The following is a 23,536-nucleotide window of genomic DNA, read 5'->3' on the forward strand; positions in this document are numbered from 1 at the left end:
AAGAGGCCTCTAAAAAATATCTCACGATAAATACACACAAAGGTCTGTACCAGTACAATCGACCGGTTTCGGAGTAGCATCCGCTCCAGCTATCTGGCAAAGAGCTATGGAGCAAGTCCTCCAAGGGATTCCGGGGACTCAATGCTACCTAGACGACATCCTTGTAACAGGAGAAAACGACAACGAGCACCTTGCCAATTTAGAGCAGGTGCTCACTAGGCTGAGAGAACGGGGCCTACGAGCAAATCGCCCCAAGTGCGAATTTTTCCGAAATCAAATATCATATTGTGGCCACATAGTAAATAAGGAAGGGTTGCATAAGTCACCTGAAAAAATTGAGGCGGTCATAAAAGCCCCAGCACCTGAAAATGTTTCACAATTAAGGTCGTTCCTGGATTAATAAATTACTATCATAAATTTTTACCGAACTTATCAACTCTTCTACACCCTCTTAATGAACTGCTTACAAACAGGAGTAATTTGGAAATGGAACGAAGACTGCAAAAGTGCCTTCCATAAATGCAAAGACTTAATCACATCCAAAGAAGTTTTGGGCTCATTACAACCCATCACTGCCAATCAGACTGGCGTGCGATGCATCCCCTTACGTCATAGGAGCAGTATTATCGCATAAATTCCCTGATGGCTCGGAACGGCCGATAGCTTTTGCGTCACGCTCATTGAACTCAGCTGAGCGTAACTATGCCCAAATCGACAGGGAAGCACTCAGCCTGGTATGGGGAGTAAAGAAATTCAACCATTACCTACACAGACAAAAATTTACCTTGTTGACTGACCATCAACCCCTCATCTCCATATTCAACCCTAAAAAGGGTGTTCCCATTATGACAGCGCAAAGGCTACAGAGGTGGTCCCTTTTTCTAGGGGCACACCAATACAACATAGAATACAAAGGGTCAAAACAGCATGGGAATGCTGACGGTTTATCGCGCCTACCGTTGCCAACGGTAGAAGAGGCACCTACAGTAGACCCAATGGAAATGTTCCACTCTACCATAGTGGAATGTCTACCAGTAACAAATTCTGCCATTGAAAGGGAAATGGGAAATGACCCGACTCTTTCACGGGTCAACGATTTAACAGTGAAGGGATGGCCAGCACATGGCGAACCACTGTTGCCAGCATTCTCGCAAAGAAGAGAACAGCTGTCAGTGTGCCGAGGAACCTTGATGTGTGGATCCAGAGTGGTGATTCCACCCAAACTCCAGGATAAAGTGCTAAAGGAGCTTCACGAGGGGCATTCTGGGTGGAGTGAAAATGAAGAACCTAGCCAGGGCGTTTGTATGGTGGCCAGGTATCGATGGAGACATCGAAGAAATGACCAAGAGCTGCCTAGGATGCCAGAAGGTCCAAAACGCTCCACCACCAAGCCCCTCTACATCCATGGGAGTGGCCCTCATCTCCCTGGCAAAGGGTACACATCGACTTTGCTGGTCCATTTATGGACTCAATGTTCTTAATCGCGGTTGATGCACACTCCAAGTGGCCGGAGGTAATAAAGATGTCCTCCACCACCACGGAAAAAACCATCACAGTATTAAGGACCATATTTGCCAGGAATGGGCTGCTGGAACAGATCTGTTCTGATAATGGACCGCAATTTGTGTCCGAAGAATTCAGAAAGTTCTTAAAAAACAATGGGGTTAAGCACTACACGTCCGCCCCATACCATCCCGCCACCAATGGATTGGCTGAAAGGTTTGTCCAGACCTTCAAGAAGGCCATAAAGGCCATGGGTAATGAAGACATAAAACTTCAGCACAAGGTGGATAACTTCTTATTCGCATACAGGAATGCAACACATATGGTTACCAACCAAACTCCCGCCATGATGTTCTTCAATAGAAACCTAAGATGCCGGCTGGATTTGGTCAAGCCCAACATCAGAAGGGACGTGGAGAACCGGCAGTTTCAAGGCATGAATGAAAGGCAACTAGAACCTTCCAGATAGGTCAACAAGTTTTGGCTCGGGACTACCGTACCGAGAAATGGCAGCCTGGAACTATCTGCACACGACTAGGACCACTGATGTATACCGTGGACATCGGAGAAAGCATAATCAGGCGCCATGCTGACCAAATCATAAAGTCATCCGAAAAGGGACAACCTACACCACAACTCTATACATCTAACGATGAAGTAGAGATACCCATATCTACCTCTGATCCGGTGATACTGGAACCCGATGAACCCGACACTGGCATTCAAGCCGAATCAGCCTTGCCAGAAGAACCTACTACACCACCAGAAACGACTACACCCCCGAGGCGTTATCCGGACCGAGTCAGGAAGCCTCCTGAGAGACTGACTTATAATTAATTAACTACAGCAATGTATATTATTTTGCTTATAACATGTAAATTAATAATTACTTAAAAAATGATGTACTGGTTAGCTAAAAGGGGAGGAATTGTAGTGTATGTGCCTTTAAGAGCCCCAGGTGTGCTGTGGTGCCGGTGATTGCCACTCGGGCTATATAAGCCTGTATATTGTGAATATCCGTTAGAACCCCCCCCCCCCAGACTTTGCTTAGTAAATACCTATGAACCAACTCCTGTCTTCAGTGTCTTTATCAACATACAGACACTACACTAACCCCTCCCCCTCCCCCTCACTCTAACCCCTCCCCCTCTCCCCCCTCCCCTCACTCTAACCCCCTCCCCCTCACTCTAACCCCCTCCCCCTCACTCTAACCCCTCCCCCTCACTCTAACCCCTCCCCCTCCCCCTCCCCTCACTCTAACCCCTCCCCCTCACTCTAACCCCCTCCCCTCCCCTCACTAACCCCTCCCCCTCCCCTCACTCTAACCCCCCTCCCCTCACTCTAACCCCTCCCCCTCACTCTAACCCCCCTCCCCCTCCCCTCACTAACCCCTCCCCCTCCCCTCACTCTAACCCCTCCCCCTCACTCTAACCCCTCCCCCTCCCCTCCCCTCACTCTAACCCCTCCCCCTCACTCTAACCCCCTCCCCTCCCCTCACTAACCCCTCCCCCTCCCCTCACTCTAACCCCCCTCCCCTCACTCTAACCCCTCCCCCTCACTCTAACCCCCCTCCCCCTCCCCTCACTAACCCCTCCCCCTCCCCTCACTCTAACCCCTCCCCCTCACTCTAACCCCCCTCCCCTCACTAACTCCTCCCCCTCCCCTCACTCTAACCCCTCCCCCTCCCCCTCCCCTCACTCTAACCCCCTCCCCCTCCCCTCACTCTAACCCCCTCCCCCTCCCCTCACTCTAACCCCTCCCCCTCACTCTAACCCCCCTCCCCCTCCCCTCACTCTAACCCCTCCCCCTCCCCTCACTCTAACCCACCCCTCCCCCCCTTCATTCCAACCCCCTCCCCTCACTCTAACCCTCCTCCCCACCCCCTCTCCTCACTCTAACCTCCTCCCCCTCCCCCTCCCCTCACTCTAACCCTGCCCCTCCCCCTCTCCTCAATTTAACCCTTGTTCACTGATTGTTCAATTCCTTGTTTTCCAGCGGAATGAAGTTAATTCAATCGGCGTGGGAACGCACCTGGTCACATGCACCTTGCAGCCGTCCCTGGGCTGTGTGTACAAGGTACAGTGATGGAAAGGGGGGGGGGTGGGTAGAGGGTACACGGAGCGGAGGGTGACTGACACTGTTGATTAGAGTTTTAGCCAAGGAACTGAGGGCTGGAGGAGGTTACAGAGATCTGGGAGGGTTGTAGGGCTGGAGGAGGTTACAGAGATCTCGGAGGGTTGTAGGTGGAGGAGGTTACAGAGATCTCGGAGGGTTGTAGGGCTGGAGGAGGTTACAGAGATCTCGGAGGGTTGTGGGGCTGGAGGAGGTTACAGAGATCTCGGAGGGTTGTAGGGCTGGAGGAGGTTACAGAGATCTCGGAGGGTTGTAGGGCTGGAGGGGGTTACAGAGATCTGGGAGGGTTGTAGGGCTGGAGGAGGTTACAGAAATAGGGAGGCCACGTTCCCTCTAAGCTTCCCGGCCAAGCTCTCACTGGCCAACCTCGCTTTTTGGTAGCGGGGAATCATTGGATGCTCTTCCCTAATAAACTCAACTCTTATTCTCTGGGATTTGGGAATTGCAGGGTTCCTGGATCTGACTGACTCGCCTCTTACTCTGTAGCTGACACAGGTCTGTGGGAAACCCCGGATCAAACTGACCGAGGACAAGGAGAAGATGACTCTCCCGGGAAAGAAAACAGTCTACAGACTGTACGGCTCTGATGGTGAGTGATGGGACAGTGCTGGCTGGCTGGGAGTGGCCGGGATTGGTTACACATTGCTCCTGAGTTCTCGCTGGTAATCTCTACTGAGCGCACACTTGTATGAAATGTGAGAAAGACTTGCACTTCAGTAGCTCCTTTCACAACCTCAGGACGTCCAAAGCGCTTTGCAGCCAATGAAGTACTTTTAAAGTGTAGTCACTGTTGTAAGGTAGGAAACGCGGCAGCCATATTGCGCACAGTAAGCTCCCACGAACAGCAATGAGAAAAATGACTGGTAATCTGTTTTTTAGTGATGTTGGTTGAGGGATAAATATTGGCCAGGACACCGGGGAGAACTCCCCTGCTCTTCTTCGAAATAGTGCCACGGGATCTTTTACATCTGCCCGAGAGAGCGGACAGGGCCTCGGTTTAACATCTCATCCAAAAGACGGCACCTCAGACAGTGCAGCTCTCCCTCCGCACTGCGCTGAGAGCATCAGCCTGGATTTTGTGCTCAAATCTCTGGAGGGGGACTATGAACCCACACCCTGTCTGACTCAGAGGCGAGGCTGCTACCCACTGAGCCACGGCTGACTAATCCCAGGATCTGTCCAGCTAGGCCTTGGTCTCAGCCACGTGTTAGGCCCAAAATCAAATCCAGGTGCAATACCGAGACCTGATGTTTCACACCTTGGCCAAGGGTGACTGAAACGCAACTTGTTTTGGGGTGGAGTGGGTGGGGTGGAATTTAATGCTTTCACTTGACCAATTATATCCCCTGTTCTCACCTCACTGTGATCACAGGTGGTCCAAAAACCCCAGGGTCGGTATTTCCCTCCCCACCCCCCCCAGCTCCGACAACTCCGGATCAACCTCCTGATTGGTCTAATGGGGCCGCTCTGGGGTGCACAGCTACAGTTGGGTGCGGGTAACTCGGAAGCGGCCATTTTGTGTAGCGCTCCCTCCCGAGTGCATTGTGGGCAGCCCTCCCTGCTCACCGTGTCACTGCGACCGAGGGGGGACGGTTCTACACAAAATGTCCGCTCCCGTTTACAGTGGCGCAGCGACGATGCACGGCCTCACCAGCGTTCCCTGCAGTGATCTGCAAGGTACCGCGCAGGCCGCTCACAAGCTTTTCCATTTGAAATACCGCACATGCGCAGAGAAAGAAAGACTTGCATTTCTATAGCGCCTTTCACGACCACCGGATGTCTCAAAGCGCTTTACAGCCAATGAAGTACTTGTTGAAGTGTAGTCACTGTTGTAATCTGGAAAATGCGGCAGCTAGTTTGCGCACAGCAAGCTCCACAAACAGCAATGTGGTAATGATCAGATTATCTGATTTTAGTGATGTTGATTAAGGGATAAATATTGGCCCCAGGACACCAGGGATAACTCCCCTGCTCTTCTTCGAAATAGTGCCTTGGGATCTTTTACGTCCACCTGAGAGAGTAGACGGGGCCTCGGTTTAACGTCTCATCCGAAGACGGCACCTCTGACAGTGCAGCACTCCCTCAGCACTGCACTGGAGTGTCAGCCTAGCTTTATGTGCTCAAGTCCCTGGAGTGGGACTTGAACCCACAACCTTCTGACTCAGAGGCGAAAGAGAGTGCGACCCACTGAGCCACAGCTGACACTTTAGAGGGACTGCACATTGAAAGAAACAGGCCACACACAACAAAGACAATTTAATGGGGACATTGGTGGTTACTTTAGACTCTGAGCTCGTGGCCGTGTTCTCCTCAGAGAAAGCCTCCTGCAGAGCGCCGCCTAGTGGTGGGGGAGGGGGGCGCAGAGAGGCCTCGGAGCGGGATCAATAGTCCTGGAAAACCAGAAGAATAAAAAATAAAGGGAGCCTTACCTTCGACGTAGTAGGTTATTAAATATCGAAGCCATGAGGCTTAGAGCTTCTATATTTCTGAGATCTGGACTTCAGTCAAGCCCAGACTGATGGAATGGAAGTTTTCCCAGTCTGCTGGCTGTAAGGTGCTTAAGGTCAGAGTTGGAATAAGAACGGCAAGCAACAAGTTAAAAACAACTAATGACTTTCCTCTCCCCACCCCCGTCCTCGTCTCCCAGGAAGTCCCTTTCTCGATCTCCTGACGCTGGATGACGAGTCCGCACCAAGAGCTGGGGAAGAAATTCGGTGTCACGCTCTGGGCAGGAGAGGGGGGTGTCTCCGAGTGACAGCGGTCAGAGTGGAGATCCTTCACCGGCTTTACTATAAACACGGCCAGGTGAGTGACAGCTACCTCCAGCTTTAGTCATCGGTCATTCCAGAAAGGATCGCCAACTCCCGGACGGACATATTCCTGGAGCTTTCATCACCTGACCTCACGCCTCAATCAGCCCGCCCGGTCACACGGCTTTTTTCCTCCATCTCCAATATTTTTATTAACTAATAAACAAATGTTCAAAGAATTTTTTTTTAAAAACCCAACGTTTTTTTAATGCCCTGTGATTTTTCTCCCAGCAGTGTCCAGGAGATTAATCTTTAATTCCTAGAGACTCCAGGGCAATAGAAACATAGGAACAGGAGAAGGCCATTCAGCCCCTTGAGCCTGTTCTGCCATTCAATCAGATCATTGATTGTGTAGAATGGGCCTGTACTCTCTGGAGTTTAGAAAAATGAGAGGTGATCTGATTGAAACATAAGAGATTCTGAGAGGGATGGACAGGGTAGAGGCTGAGAGGTTGTCTCCTCCTGGCTGGAGAATCTAGAACCAGGGGTCACAGTCTCAGGATAAGGGGTCGGCCATTTAAGGCTGAAATGAGGAGGAATTTCTTCACTGGCGGAGCAGGCTCGAAGGGCCGTATGGCCGACTCCTGCTCCAAATTCTTATGTTCTTATCATGGCTGATCTATACCTGAACTCCATTTACCCTCCTTTGCTCCATGTCCCTTGATACTCTTACCTAACAAAAATCTATCTCTCTCAGTCTAGAAAGCTCCAATTAACCCCCAGCATCCGCAGTCTATTTGGGGAGAGAGTTCCAGATTTCCACCACCCTTTGTGTGAAGAAGTGCTTCCTGACATCACCCCTGAACGGCCTGGCTCTAATTTTAAGGTTATGTCCCCTAGTTCTGGACTCCCCCACCAGAGGAAATAGTTTCTCTCTATCGACCTAATCAACTCCTTTAATCATCTTAAACACCTCAATTAGATCACCCCTTAATCTTCTCTACTCGAGGGAAGCCTAGTCTATGCGACCTGTGCTCATAATTTAACTCTTTTAGCCCCGGTATCATTCTGGTGAATCTGCCTTGTACCCCCTCCAAGCCCAATATATCCTTCCTGAGGGGCAGTGCTCCAGAACGGAACGCAGTGCTCCAGAACGGAACGCAGTGCCCAGAACCGATCGCAGTGCCCAGAACCGATCGCAGTGCCCAGAACCGATCGCAGTGCTCCAGAACCGATCGCAGTGCTCCAGAACCAATCGCAGTGCTCCAGAACGGAACGCAGTGCTCCAGAACGGAACGCACTGCTCCAGAATGGATCGCAGTGCCCAGAACCGATCGCAGTGCTCCAGAACCGATCGCAGTGCTCCAGAACGGAACGCAGTGCTCCAGAATGGAACACAGTGCTCCAGAACCGATCGCAGTGCCCCAGAACGGAACGCAGTGCCCCAGAACGGAACGCAGTGCCCCGGAACCGATCGCAGTGCTCCAGAACCGATCGCAGTGCTCCAGAACGGAACGCAGTGCTCCAGAACGGAACGTTGTGCCCCAGAACGGAATGCAGTGCCCAGAACCGATCGCAGTGCGCCAGAACAGAACGCAGTGCTCCAGAACAGAACGCAGTGCTCCAGAACCGATCGCAGTGCTCCAGAACGGAACGCAGTGCCCCAGAACAGAACGCAGTGCCCCAGAACGGAACGCAGTGCTCCAGAACGGAACGCAGTGCCCAGAACGGAACGCAGTGCCCAGAACCGATCGCAGTGCCCAGAACCGATCGCAGTGCTCCAGAATGTAACGCAGTGCCCCAGAACGGAACGTAGTGCTCCACAATGGAACGCAGTGCCCCAGAACAGAACGCAGTGCTCCACAACGGAACGCAGTGCCCCAGAACGGAACGCAGTGCCCAGAACTGATCGCAGTGCTCCACAATGGAACGCAGTGCCCCAGAACAGAACGCAGTGCTCCAGAATGGAACGCAGTGCCCAGAACCGATCGCAGTGCTCCACAATGGAACGCAGTGCTCCACACGGAACGCAGTGCTCCACACGGAACGCAGTGCTCCACAACGGAACGCAGTGCCCCAGAACGGAACGCAGTACCCCAGAACGGAACGCAGCGCTCCAGAACGGAACGCAGCTTTCCAGAATGGAACGCAGTGCCCAGAACCAATCGCAGTGCTCCACAACGGAACGCAGTGCTCCAGAACGGAACGCAGTGCCCCAGAACAGAACGCAGTGCTCCAGAACGGATCGCAGTGCCCAGAACCGATCGCAGTGCCCCAGAACAGAACGCAGTGCTCCAGAATGGAACGCAGTGCTCCAGAATGGAATGCAGTGCCCAGAACCGATCGCAGTGCTCCACAATGGAACGCAGTGCTCCAGAACAGAACGCAGTGCCCCAGAACAGAACGCAGTGCTCCAGAATGGATCGCAGTGCCCAGAACCGATCGCAGTGCCCCAGAACGGATCGCAGTGCCCCAGAACGGATCGCAGTGCCCCAGAACGGATCGCAGTGCCCCAGAATGGATCGCAGTGCCCCAGAACCGATCGCAGTGCTCCAGAACCGATCACAGTGCTCCAGAACCGATCGCAGTGCTCCAGAACGGAACGCAGTGCCCCAGAACGGAACGCAGTGCCCCAGAACGGAATGCAGTGCCCCAGAACGGAACGCAGTGCCCCAGAACGGAACGCAGTGCCCCAGAACGGAACGCAGTGCTCCAGAACGGAACGCAGTGCCCCAGAACGGAACGCAGTGCTCCAGATGGGGTCTGACCAAGGCTCGGTACAACACTTCCTCCCCTTTATAATCAAGCTCTCTTGAGATAGAGGCAAGGTAAAGATAAATGGCAGGTGTAGCATCAGACCGACGTATCTTTAACAGAGGAACGACTGTGAAGAGCCGAGGCCTGCCCAGCAGGACTTTACCAAGATTCAGAAGAGTAGAAGAAAAGTTAAGTTAAACCAGAGAATCATGATTAGGTGACACCAAGCTTGGGTTTTATAAGGCCGAAGATTGTCGGAGGGAGGGAAGACAAGAGAGAGGTGAGGAGCTCCAGAGTGTTGAGATCCTGGGAAAGAATGAGCTAGAATAGGAGATGGAGTGATGTCTTTGAGAAACTGAGGAGAAAGAGCTTGTAAGATGTTGTATTAGGAGCTTGAATGGAACGAGGAGGGAAGTTTAGAGAAGCACCGGCCTTAGTAATCTAAGTTAAAGTAGGAACAGATGAGAGAGTTTTTTTTAATTCATCCTCGGGATGTGGACGTCGCTGGCCAGACCAACATTTATTGTCCATCGCTAATTGCCCTTGAGAGGGTGGTGGTGAGCCACCTTCTTGAACCACTGCAGTCCGTGTGGTGATGGTACTCCCACAGCGCTGTTAGGGAGGGAGATCCAGGATTTTGACCCAGCGACAATGAAGGAACAGCGATGTATGTCCAAGTCAGGATGGTGTGGGACTTGAAGGGAGAGGTTGGAGGCTTGAGGTGAGCGAAGGATCTTCAAGCAGCTGAAAGCTTTCCCTTGCATCCTGTCCAGGAGTTTGTGGAGCCTCTCCAGATATTGGAACCATGTTCAATCTTGGGGCGTTATAGAGACTTAAGAGTTGTTGAGGAGAAAGGTTAGTGTTTGGTGCCAAAAACAGTCTGAGGACAGAATGGGATAGGAATATCAATAAATGCAGAAGGACTGTAGGTGTTGCCATCGAAAGAGCAGTTGCTTTGACTTGTGAGAGATATGAAGAAGCTAATGACCAGTAAAGGGAATGCACAATAAATGGTAGGATACTGAGAAGTGTAGAGGAACAGAGGGACCTTGGAGTGCATGTCCACAGATCCCTGAAGGTAGCAGGCCAGTTGGATAAGGTGATTAAGAAGGCATACGGAATGCTTGCCTTTATTAGCTGAGACATAGAATATAAGAGCAGGGGGGTTATGCTTGAACTGTATAAAACACTAGTTAGGCCACAGCTAGAATACTGCGTGCAGTTCTGGTCACCACATTACAGGAAGGATGTGATTGCACTAGAGAGGATACAGAGGAGATTTACAAGGATATTGCCTGGACTGGGGAATTTTAGCTATGAGGAAAGATTGGATAGGCTGGGGTCGTTTTCTTTGGAACGGAGGAGGCTGAGGGGAGACTTAATTGAGGTGTATAAAATTATGAGGGGCCTAGATAGAGTGGATAGGAAGGACCTATTTCCCTTAGCAGAAGGGTCAATATCCAGGGGGCACACATTTAAAGTAATTGGTAGAAGGATTAGAGGGGATTTGAGGAGAACTTTTTTCACCCAGAGGGTGGTGGGGGTCTGGAACTCACTGCCTGAAAGAGTGGTAGAGGCAGAAACCCTCATCGTATCTAAAAAGTACAGGAAACTTTGTGATATCCGGCACCGACGGGACCGAGCTGTTGCCGTCCCATCAAAACTGCCGGACAAACCAGCGCTAATGTTGAAACATACGGAGATTTTGAGCTCCGTATCTGGCAACAAACCCTGTTGCTTAACAGCTTCTAAACAGTCGGCCGTACCTTGCAAGCGTCTCTGTAGCTTAGCAACAGCTTCAGCGAGACCTTGCAGAGCCTGACTGGTGGGAAAAAAAAGCAACGAAAAGAAAAAAAACCTAACGAAACGGCTCCTGATTTTTGCCGGTGGCTCGAGCATTCCGGACAGTTAACCCCCGGATAAACCAAAGTTTCCTGTACTTGGATTATGCAGTTGAAGTGCCGTAACCTACAGGGCTACGGACCAAGAGCTGGAAAGTGGGATTAGGGTGGATAGCTGTTTTTCAGCCAACACAGACACGATGGGCCGAATGGCCTCCTTCTGTGCTGTAAATTTCTATGATTCTATGATAAAGCTTCCTCGACATTTCTCAATGATTTCTGTCAGGCCAGTTATAACATGGGTAAGACACATTCCCTCTACACTTTCCCATCAATGTTTTCTCAGGGCAGGTAGAGCACGGGTTAGATGTATAGGGTAAAGCTCCCTCTATAATGCCCCACAGCAGCAGAGTTAGATTTGGCCGAGTGGGGCGATCAGACCCAAGAATTGGCCGACTTGGCAGGAAGGGAATCGCACGGACTTGCAGGCTGAGTACTGGAGACCGAAGACGGGTGACAGAGGTTCCTGGGAGCGAAATGGAGGCGGCCCTCCAGAGGCACATTGGCGACCTCAAAGTAATTGGGGGGGGCAGGTTATGACCTCCCCCCACCCCCCCCATCCCACCGGCTCTGCCACTGCTCCTAGATCAAGTGTCGTATAGATTAGATACAACAGAAAGCTCCCTTTGCATGACCAGATGTAGCTATATCACCGATAACTTAGATTAGATCCAGAGTTAGGCTCCCTCGACATTGCTCTAACAATGTTACTAGAACAGTACCCCTCCCCTTCATGGGAGAAATAGAGGGAACATTCCTGGGCCTTTCTGTACCCCCTGAATTCTGGCCCCTAGTTTATTTTATTTATTCTCGGGATGTGGGCGTCGCTGGCAAGGCCGGCATTTATTGCCCATCCCTAGTTGCCCTTTGAGAAGGTGGTGGTGAGCCGCCTTCTTGAACCGCTGCAGTCCGTGTGGTGAAGGTGCTCCCACAGTGCTGTTAGGGAGGGAGTTCCAGGATTTTGACCCAGCGACAGTGAAGGATCGGCCGATATACTTCTAAGTCAGGATGGTGTGTGACTTGGAGGTGGTGGTGTTCCCATGCGCCTGCTGCCCTTGTCCTTCTAGGTGGTAGAGGTCGCGGGTTTGGTGGATTGACTGAGAAGAAGCCTCGATGTCCTGCTCTTCCAACCAGTGATGGATCTGGGGGTTGGGTTTGCAGGAGAGAACAATGAGTGATTGGAGAGGAATAGAGTTGACTTCAGGTAGAATATATGAGCAGCCCCTCCATTTCTAACTGTGTATTTTGGGGGGTTTCAGCTCTCCCAGGGCCCTTGTACCACATCGGAGGTCAGGAGCCATGCCCAGACCTCTTTGACCAACCTCCATCCACGACACAAGCATCTTCAGGAGCCAGTCCCGTACCAGGTATGAGACCAAAGGAGAAGTCCCTCATGTAAGTTCTGTATTGAATGTTAGTTTAATGAAGGAATCCCACGACGCTGAATCTGGTTCTCAACAGTTCCATTCCACTCCAAATTCCGATAGCTCGGCAGGGAAAGACTCCACAGTCCCGATTTTAACTCCGGGCCGGTGGATAGCGAGCCGGCGAGTTGGGAACTCGTTCGCTGTGCCAGAAAGGAGGCCTCGTTAAAATCCTACTGACCGTCTTCCCACCCGGAATGGCGGGAAGAGGTGTCAATACAAGTCGGGCGGCAGGACTGGCTTCCCGGCCATCTCGCAGAGGTCTCGCGTTCGGGAAGAGGGAGGGAAGGGAGGCCTAACCTTTCCTTATGGGGCCTGGAAGAGGGAGCGGGGGGGTCCCTGTTTGGGCCTTGGCTCCTCTTCCCGCTGTCCTCACCTGGCGGGGAAACCACATCGACTTCCCCAGCTCAGGCCACCGGTGAAAATTGCAGCCGCGCCCCAATGGCATCATCGGGCCCAACAGACATGGGTAGAGAAGGATCCCGCCGGCTTTGGGCGGGTGCCTGTGCCACCTGCTTGATAGGGCAGGTTAAACTGGAATGGTGGGATCCTGGCGGCTTTGGTACCTGGGCGGTTTTAAGCGCCCACTGTGCTGGTAGGGTTAAACATGGTTGGGTAGAGACCAGGTCTCGGCTTTCGTTCACCCCCAGTCGGCTGGTGGGTCGGATGCTGCAGTTGACCTGGACGAGCGAGAGAGAGAGAGGGACAGAGAGAGGGACAGAGAGAAAGGATACGCCATCCAGGTTTCCACTCCTGGGCTGCGCCCCGGACACTGATGCATGTCCATGTGTAGATGTCGGGGGAGTATGGGATCAGGCTGGGCTGTGCTGGCCCTTAACTGTCCGATAGCCAGTCAACACTCACTGTCAGAAGAGCGATGTCCCTCAGGGGGCGGTGATGGTAGACCCGAATACCCCCATCGCTCACCACCTCAAACCTCAATCGAAGCCCGAAGAACCGTCTCGCCTGGTGATTCGCGGTGTTAAAGTGAGCTGATAGGTTGACCCCACGATTCTGTGATGCCATTTCCTGTTTGGTTTTGATATTCCAGTGTCAGCCGTGGCTCCGAGGGTAGCACTCTCGCCTCGGAGTCAGAAGGTTGTGGGTTTGAGTTTCACTGCAGAGACTTGAGCACATAAATCTAGGCTGACACTCCCAGTGCAGTGCTGAGGGAGTGCTGCACTGTCGGAGGTGCTGTCTTTCGGATGAGACATTAAACTGAGGCACCGTCTGCCCTCTCAGGTGGACGTGAAAGATCCCATGGCACTATTTCGAAGAAGAGCAGGGGAGTTCTCCCCGGTGTCCTGGCCAATATTTATCCCTCAATCAACACCACTAAAACAGATGATCTGGTCATTATCACATTGCTGTTTGTGGGAGCTTGCTGTGCAATAATTGGCTGCCGCGTTTCCTACATTACAACAGTGACCACACTTCAAAAAGTAGTTCATTGGCTGTAAAGCACTTTGGGACGTCCTGAGGTGGTGAGAGGCGCTATATAAATGCAAGATCTTTTTTTGTTTCTAACTCCAGGTTGCAGTCTCTCCAAAGCTCTGTGACCTCCTGGACGACCTCTCAAAGGAGAGCGACCTCATCCCTCGGCACCCTGGCTCCGCCGATTGAACCAATCAGCTCCCTGCAGGTGTTGACAGCCAGTAAGAAGCGCGGCAGAACCTGAGCCTAAAACCAAGTCCCTTGAGCACAGCGACTATCTTCCCGAATAATGTACAGCTTTATGATAACCTTTAAGCAATTTTTAAAAAAATATTGAACCCGTGAGTGTGACGCCTCCCAACTAGGGTTGTCAACTCTGGTCGGACATATTCCTGGAGATTTTCATCACATGACCTCCCGCCTCCAACCATTCCCGCCTCCACGCTTCCCCCATTGGTCGCCCGGCACATCCATCATCGCGGCGCTCCGCCTTCCCACGGCCAATTGGAAAGCAAACAGGCTCTCTGTTACCTGATTGGATGATTCTTGACTGTCAGTCAAACAGCCTTTTTCCCCATTTCCAATATTGTTTATCACTCATTTTCTTTTTAACACCCCTGTGATTTCTCTCCTGGATCGCTGGCTGCCGTGTCCGGGAGATTAATCTTTAATTCCAGGGGACACCTGGGCAATCCCGGAGAGTTGGTAACAGTTGTGAGTTTTCTCTGCTCCGGCACACACTGCAGGTCTGCCCTCTGACACACTCCACTAACAGGAGACAAATCACCGGGTTACCAGCGTCACACCCTGTCGCCCCTGTGGGTAAAGGGGGTGACGAGCACTGTGATACCCAGACACCCGGCAGGCAGAATCCGCCCGGTCTAGAACCTCGGCAAAAATCAAATAAAAGAAGCGATAATTTTCCATTTTACACATCCCCCCCGTCACCCCCCCCCCGTCATCCCCCGTCTCACCCCCCCTTGTCTCACCCCTCCTTGTCACACCCCCCCGTCATCCCCCCGTTACACCCCCCACCCCCTGTCCCCCATCTCACCCCCCCTTGTCACCCCCCCGTCACACCCCCCCGTCATCCCCCCGTTACACCCCCCACCCCCTGTCCCCCGTCTCACCCCCCCTTGTCTCACCCCCCCTTGTCACACCCCCCCGTCATCCCCCCGTTACACCCCCCACCCCCTGTCCCCCATCTCACCCCCCCTTGTCACACCCCCCCGTCATCCCCCCGTTACACCCCCCACCCCCTGTCCCCCATCTCACCCCCCCTTGTCACACCCCCCCGTCACACCCCCCCGTCACACCCCTCACACCCCGCCGTCCCCTCCTGTCCCCCATCTCACCCCCCCTTGTCACCCCCCCCGTCATCCCCCCGTTACACCCCCCACCCCCTGTCCCCCATCTCACCCCCCCTTGTCACACCCCCCCGTCATCCCCCCATTACACCCCCCACCCCCTGTCCCCCATCTCACCCCCCCTTGTCACCCCCCCCGTCACACCCCCCCGTCACACCCCTCACACCCCGCCGTCCCCCCCTGTCCCTCCCTCCATCACCCCACCCCCGTCCCCCCCTCCCGTCTGATTTCCTTCCCATTGAAGTCGATGGTGGGTACTGTAGTGTAGTGCAGTGGTTATGTTACTGGGCTACTAATCCAGAGGCTTGAACTAATAAATCAGTTATAAACGTGCAAATTTGAATTCAGTTTTTGGAAATAAAAAGCCGGTATCAGTAAACGTGATGGTGAAGCCGTTGGATTGTCATTAAAAGCCCAACTGGTTCACCAATGTCCTTTAGGGAAGGAAGCCTGCCGTCCTTACCCAGTCCGGCCTATACGTGACTCCAGTCCCACACCAGCGTGGTTGACTCTTAACTGCCCTCTGAAGCGGCCCAACCAATTGCTCAGTTGTATCACACTGAAGAACATGGCCCGCTGCCGCCTGCCTCTGCTGACAAGATCAGAAGAGATGTTTCTAAGAAGAAGAGATTGTACCCAGCAATCCCTCCTCCCATCTGATCGATGCTGGGGGACAATTTGTTGGGTAAAGGTACCAAGGGATATGGAGCCAAGGCAGGTAAATGGAGCTCAGGTGCAGACCAGCCGCGATGTAGTTGAATGGCAGAACAGGCTCGAGGGGCTGAACGGCCTCCTCCTGTTCCTAATGTAACAGGCTCGAGGGGCTGAACGGCCTCCTCCTGTTCCTAATGTAACAGGCTCGAGGGGCTGAACGGCCTCCTCCTGTTCCTAATGTAACAGACTCGAGGGGCTGAACGGCCTCCTCCTGTTCCTAATGTAACAGGCTTGAGGGGCTGAACGGCCTCCTCCTGTTCCTAATGTAACAGGCTCGAGGGGCTGAACGGCCTCCTCCTGTTCCTAATGTAACAGGCTCGAGGGGCTGAACGGCCTCCTCCTGTTCCTAATGTAACAGACTCGAGGGGCTGAACGGCCTCCTCCTGTTCCTAATGTAACAGGCTTGAGGGGCTGAACGGCCTCCTCCTGTTCCTAATGTAACAGAATCGAGGGGCTGAACGGCCTCCTCCTGTTCCTAATGTAACAGGCTTGAGGGGCTGAATGGCCTCCTCCTGTTCCTAATGCAACAGGCTCGAGGGGCTGAACGGCCTCCTCCTGTTCCTAATGTAACAGGCACGAGGGGCTGAACGGCCTCCTCCTGTTCCTAATGTAACAGGCACGAGGGGCTGAACGGCCTCCTCCTGTTCCTAATGTAACAGGCTCGAGGGGCTGAACGGCCTCCTCCTGTTCCTGATGTAACAGGCTCGAGGGGCTGAACGGCCTCCTTCGGTTCCTATGTTCCGACATTCCTTGATCACGTACTCCACAAGTCGCTCCATTGGATGAAAATGTTCCTTCCAACTTTCCCTTTCACTCCGAACGTCCTGATATTCAATCTGGATCTCCACTGGCGGCTGGACCCTTCCCCACACAGAACAATTTGCCTGGAACAACTTTGTCAGTTCCCCTTCGCATTAAAACATCCTCTTCCCTAGGAAACCGCCTTCATCTTTCCCCGTAACGTAAACATTATTTTAAAAACATTCTTTGCTCCACTCCTTGCAGAGGTACAGATCTATTGACCTAAGTGGCCCCTCATTCCCTTCCGAGCCTGGATATTCCCTTACCTAACCTGGGGGAGGGCGGTTGCTGAGACCACTTGGAGCAGCCCCTTCGGGCGGAGGGCAGCTGAACTCTGCACAGGCCAGACATCAAACGAGAGGCCAAAGGCTCAGTTACTCACCGGCTAAACTTACTGGGACACCAGGGTAAAGATGTTTTAACACAGATACAGTGAGTTAATATTTGAAAGGCTGCGTTCAGTCAACAGAACGCTGAGGGTCACTACATAAACTCAACCTCAATAACATCCTGAGACTGGTTGCAATCATCCTTACAATGTAGGCCGGACTCACCTGAGACCCACCTTCCCCTCACCTGTAACCCACCTTCCCCTCACCTGAGACCCACCTTCCCCTCACCTGTAACCCACCTTCCCCTCACCTGAGACCCACCTTCCCCTCACCTGAGACCCACCTTCCCCTCACCTGAGACCCACCTTCCCCTCACCTGAGGCCCACCTTCCCCTCACCTGCGGCCCATGTTCCCCTCACCTGCGGCCCACCTTCCCCTCACCTGAGACCCACCTTCCCCTCACCTGCGGCCCACCTTCCCCTCACCTGCGGCCCACCTTCCCCTCACCTGAGACCCACCTTCCCCTCACCTGAGACCCACCTTCCCCTCACCTGCGGCCCACCTTCCCCTCACCTGCGGCCCACCTTCCCCTCACCTGCGGCCCACCTTCCCCCCACCTGCGGCCCACCTTCCCCTCACCTGCGGCCCACCTTCCCCTCACCTGCGGCCCACCTTCCCCTCACCTGAGACCCACCTTCCCCTCACCTGCGGCCCACCTTCCCCTCACCTGAGACCCACCTTCCCCTCACCTGCGGCCCACGTTCCCCTCACCTGCGGCCCACCTTCCCCTCACCTGAGACCCACCTTCCCCTCACCTGCGGCCCACCTTCCCCTCACCTGAGACCCACCTTCCCCTCACCTGAGACCCACCTTCCCCTCACCTGCGGCCCACCTTCCCCTCGCCTGCGGCCCACCTTCCCCTCGCCTGCGGCCCACCTTCCCCTCGCCTGCGGCCCACCTTCCCCTCACCTGAGACCCACCTTCCCCTCACCTGAGACCTACCTTCCCCTCACCTGCGGCCCACCTTCCCCTCACCTGAGACCCACCTTCCCCTCACCTGAGACCCACCTTCCCCTCACCTGCGGCCCACCTTCCCCTCACCTGCGGCCCACCTTCCCCTCACCTGCGGCCCACCTTCCCCTCACCTGCGGCCCACCTTCCCCTCACCTGCGGCCCACGTTCCCCTCACCTGAGACCCACCTTCCCCTCACCTGCGGCCCACGTTCCCCTCACCTGCGGCCCACCTTCCCCTCACCTGAGACCCACCTTCCCCTCACCTGCGGCCCACCTTCCCCTCACCTGAGGCCCACCTTCCCCTCACCTGCGGCCCACCTTCCCCTCACCTGCGGCCCACCTTCCCCTCACCTGCGGCCCACCTTCCCCTCACCTGCGGCCCACCTTCCCCTCACCTGCGGCCCACATTCCCCTCACCTGAGACCCACCTTCCCCTCACCTGCGGCCCACCTTCCCCTCACCTGCGGCCCACCTTCCCCTCACCTGCGGCCCACCTGCCCCTCACCTGCGGCCCACCTTCCCCTCACCTGCGGCCCACCTTCCCCTCACCTGCGGCCCACCTTCCCCTCACCTGCGGCCCACCTTCCCCTCACCTGCGGCCCACCTTCCCCTCACCTGCGGCCCACCTTCCCCTCACCTGCGGCCCACATTCCCCTCACCTGAGACCCACCTTCCCCTCACCTGCGGCCCACCTTCCCCTCACCTGCGGCCCACCTTCCCCTCACCTGCGGCCCACCTGCCCCTCACCTGCGGCCCACCTTCCCCTCACCTGCGGCCCACCTTCCCCTCACCTGAGACCCACCTTCCCCTCACCTGCGGCCCACCTTCCCCTCACCTGAGACCCACCTTCCCCTCACCTGCGGCCCACCTTCCCCTCACCTGAGGCCCACCTTCCCCTCACCTGCGACCCACCTTCCCCTCACCTGAGACCCACCTTCCCCTCACCTGCGGCCCACCTTCCCCTCACCTGAGGCCCACCTTCCCCTCACCTGCGACCCACCTTCCCCTCACCTGAGACCCACCTTCCCCTCACCTGCGACCCACCTTCCCCTCACCTGCGGCCCACCTTCCCCTCACCTGAGACCCACCTTCCCCTCACCTGCGGCCCACCTTCCCCTCACCTGCGACCCACCTTCCCCTCACCTGCGGCCCACCTTCCCCTCACCTGCGGCCCACCTTCCCCTCACCTGAGACCCACCTTCCCCTCACCTGAGGCCCACCTTCCCCTCACCTGAGACCCACCTTCCCTTCACCTGTGGCCTCCCCTCGAGCCTCCAACTGGGCCTCTGTTGTCAGTTCAGCCTGGCTGTGGGATCATTGACATAGAAACATAGAAATATAGGAGCAGGAGTAGGCCATTCGGCCCTTCGAGCCTGCTCCGCCATTCAATATGATCATGGCTTATCCTCGATCTCAATACCATATTCCCACTCTCTCCCCATGCCCCTTGATGCCTTTTGTGTCTAGAAATCTATCTATCTCCTTCTTAAATATATTCAGTGACTTGGCCTCCACAGCCTTCTGTGGTAGAGAATTCCACAGGTTCACCACCCTCTGAGTGAAGAAAATTCTCCTCATCTCAGTCCTAAATATCCTGAGACTGTGACCCCTCGTTCTAGGGGAAACATCCTTCCTGCATCCAGTCTGTCTAGCCCTGTCAGAATTTTAAACGATTCAATGAGATCCCCTCTCATTCTTCTAAACTCTAGTGAATACAGGCCAAGTCGACCCAATCTCTCCTCATGACAGTCCTGCCATCCCAGGAATCAGTCTGGTGAACCTTCGGTGCACTCCCTCTATGGCAAGTATATCCTTTCTTAGGTAAGGAGACCAAAACTGCACACAGTACTCCAGGTGTGGTCTCACCAAGGCCCTGTACAACTGTAGTAAGACATCCTTGCTCCTGTACTCAAATCCTCTTGCAATGAAGGCCAACATACCATTTGCCTTCCTAACTGTTTGCTGCACCTGCATGTTTGCTTTCAGTGACTGGTGTACAAGGACACCCAGGTCCCTCTGTACATCAACATTTCCCAATCTATCACCATTTAAATAATACTCTGCCTTTCTGTTTTTCCTACGGAAGTGGATAACTTCACATGTATCCAAGTTATACTGCATCTGCCATGTATTTGCCCACTCACTCAACTTGTCTAAATCGCCTTGAAGCCTCTTTGCATCCTCCTCACAACTCACAATCCCACCTAGTTTCGTGTCGTCAGCAAACTTGGATAAATTACATTTGGTTCCCTCGTCCAAATCATTGATATATATTGTGAATAGCTGGGGCCCAAGCACTGATCCCTGTGGTACCCCACTAGTCACCACCTGCCACCCCGAAAAAGACCCATTTATTCCTACTCTCTGTTTCCTGTCTGTTAACCAATTTTCAATCCATGCCAGTATATTGACTGAAGTGGAATTCTTTCATTTGCTTTCTTATTCTCCGAATTAAAAAAGGAATGGTGTCAGGGCGCAGGGCTATCCCCGTCCCTAATAAAAACAGAATCATTTCATACAACTATTGGTCCTGTAGTTTTATTGTTTCTCATTCCTTCTGCTGGAGGTGCTGGGCCTTCACATAAAACGGAGGGTCAGTTGGAAATCAGACACTCACTGAGTGTGATGGGAGTGAGGCAATCGATTTCCCAAACCTGTTTGGGAAGGGTGTTACAGTATTCAGTGGAGCAACTCCCCCGTGTTTTGTGCATTCGCGACAGAATTACACAGAATGTACAGCACAGAAACAGGCCATTCGGCCCAACTGGTCCGTGCTAGTGTTAATGCTCCACACCAGCCTCCTCCCACCCTGCTTAATCTCACCCCATCAGCTTAACCTTCTATTGCTTTCTCCCTCATCATGGTATATGGACTAGGGGACATAGATTTAAGGTTTTGGGCAAGAGATACAGGGGGGATGTAAGGAAATCTTTGTTACGCAGCGAGTGGCGAGGAGCTGGAACTCGCTGCCGACAGAAGTGGTGGAAGCGGACACACTCAAGGGGAGTCTGGATAGGCCCTTAAGGGAAATAAACTTGCAGGGCTACGGGGATAGAGCGGGGGAATGGGACTGACTGGATTGCTCTACAGAAAGCTGGCACGGACTCGATGGGCCGAATGGCCTCCTTCTGTGCCGTTATGACTCTATGGGCGAAAAATTGAGTCGCGCCCCCTGTGGGGCACTAACTTCGCTGGGGCGCTACTTTTAGCGCCCTGAAAAAAATTAGTGCCCCCACGGCCGAAATTCACCGGTAGCGTCCCAAGAGGGAAGCGGGGCTCTACTGGAAGCGCCCCGCCTCCCTCTTGGGGTGCTGCGAGGGAATATCGCAGCGCTACGTACCGGCACGTCGCGCCGCGGTACTGCAGGCCTTCCTCCCATTCTTAAAGGGGAGGGGCTTTGGGCAGTGCGACCCGGGGCCGAGCTGGGCCACCAGGGATCACCAAAAGAGCCCGGCACTCTTAGGGCACTAACGGGAGGTGCAAAGCAACCGAATTTTTCCTCCTATGACTCTATGTTTATCCAGCTTCCCCTTAAATGCCTCTGTGCTATTTGTCTCAACCACTCCATGCAGTAGCGAGTTCCACATTCTAATCACTCTATCGGCAAAGAAATTATTGGAACAACAAAAAATTACCAACTGCGAGTGTACAGGTGCAAAAAGTAATCAGAAAGGCGAATGCAATGTTTGCCTTTAAAAAAAGGATTTGCATTTATATAGCACCTTTCACAACCTCAGGACATCCCAATGAGCTTCACAGCCAATGAAGCACTTTTAAAGTGTCGTCACTGTTGTGAAGTAGGAATCGCGGCAGCCAATTTGCGCACAGCAAGCTCCCACAAACACCAATGTGATAATGACCAAATCATCTGTTTCATGGTTGTAATGTATTATCACATGGTTTGTCACATGGTTTAGTATGAGCATGCTCAGTTCGCTCTGACCGAGTAAAGCAAGCACATGGACCAGCAACTTGTGTCTCTGTCCTTCATTTGTTCTCCCCACATATATTACAATGGTGATGTTGGTTGAGGGATAAATATTGGCCAGGACACCGCGGAGAACTCCCCCCTGCTCTTCTTCAAAGAAAACTGGGTGTTGGTGTACCGTGGAAACCAAGGGAGTGTTTCTGGTTAAAGTCGCCTAAGAACAGGAAGAGGCCAAGGAGGGAACCATGGCCCACTTGAGGTAACCGTCGGGGGCAGAGGAGGAGAAGTCGGTGCAGGAGTGGTGCTGGCTACACTGGGGTAGGGCAAGAATGGAGCCATGCAACGGCAGCACCATCAAGGTGAGCCACAGAGCAGAGGGGGTGGTGGGCAGGATGCGAGTGGTCACTGCAGAGTTTGAGAGGGATGAGGAGGGTTAACACGCAGTTCGGGGAGAGCGGGTCATTGCAATCACTTGGGATGTTAATTAGAGATTTTCACCTGTAGTGGTCTCAACATTGTGGGTGGGACGGAAACCAGACTGAGGGGTATCGAGTCAGAAGTGGTGGGAGAGGTACAGGTGAAATTGAATGGCGGTGATGCATTTGGGGGGCTTAGAGAAGGTTGGAAATGGAATGGTAGCTGAGGTGGACGGACGGGGTCAAGGGTGAGTGGTGAGGGTGTTGTTGACAGGCGGAAGGATATCCCAAACAAGGCCTGGCATTCACATGCTCACTCCTGGCAGCTGGGTTACAATCAGGGATCTGAACCCTAGCTTTGCACTTCCCTCCCAAACCCAGGTGTACTGAGACACTGGGGCATGGCACCAGGGGGAGGGCAAACCATGACACATGGACAGGTAAATAGGTGAGGTAGGAGATAAATAGATGAGGTGGGAGATGAAGGGATGGGGTGGGTGATGAAGAGATGGGGTGGGAGATGAAGAGATTGTGTGGGAGATGAAGGGATGGGGTGGGTGATGAAGAGATGGGGTGGGAGATGAAGAGATGGTGTGGGTGATGAAGGGATGGTGTGGGTGATGAAGAGATGGGGTGGGAGGTGAAGAGATGGGGTGGGAGACGAAGAGATGGGGTGGGAGATGAAGAGATGGGGTGGGTGATGAAGAGATGGGGTGGGAGGTGAAGAGATGGGGCTGAGATGAAGGGATGGGGTGGGAGATGAAGGGATGGTGTGGGTGATGAAGAGATGGGGTGGGAGGTGAAGAGATGGGGCTGAGATGAAGGGATGGGGTGGGAGATGAAGGGATGGGGTGGGTGATGAAGGGATGGGGTGGGAGGTGAAGGGATGGGGTGGGAGATGAAGGGATGGGGTGGGAGATGAAGGGATGGGGTGGGAGATGAAGAGATGGGGTGGGAGATGAAGGGATGGGGTGGGAGGTGAAGGGATGGGGTGGGAGGTGAAGGGATGGGGTGGGAGGTGAAGGGATGGGGTGGGAGATGAAGGGATGGGGTGGGAGGTG

General features: G+C 53.7%; 1 protein-coding gene across 1 annotated transcript in view; it reads left to right on the forward strand.

The window, feature by feature from the left end:
- Positions 1–15,043, forward strand: part of naprt (nicotinate phosphoribosyltransferase) — a 57,602-nt gene extending 42,559 nt beyond the window's left edge. Inside the window, exons 9-13 of the mRNA XM_085987380.1 lie at positions 3,499–3,579; positions 4,123–4,225; positions 6,284–6,441; positions 12,304–12,411; positions 14,002–15,043. Of these exons, the coding sequence (XP_085843506.1) occupies positions 3,499–3,579; positions 4,123–4,225; positions 6,284–6,441; positions 12,304–12,411; positions 14,002–14,091 (540 nt within the window). The 3' untranslated portion in view covers positions 14,092–15,043. The remainder of the gene's footprint in view (positions 1–3,498; positions 3,580–4,122; positions 4,226–6,283; positions 6,442–12,303; positions 12,412–14,001) is intronic.
- The last annotated feature ends 8,493 nt before the right edge of the window (positions 15,044–23,536 follow it).

Source organism: Somniosus microcephalus, chromosome 5, assembly GCF_052327205.1.
Source record: "Somniosus microcephalus isolate GS21.2 chromosome 5, FLI_Smic_1.0, whole genome shotgun sequence".
NCBI classification, from domain to species: domain Eukaryota; kingdom Metazoa; phylum Chordata; class Chondrichthyes; order Squaliformes; family Somniosidae; genus Somniosus; species Somniosus microcephalus.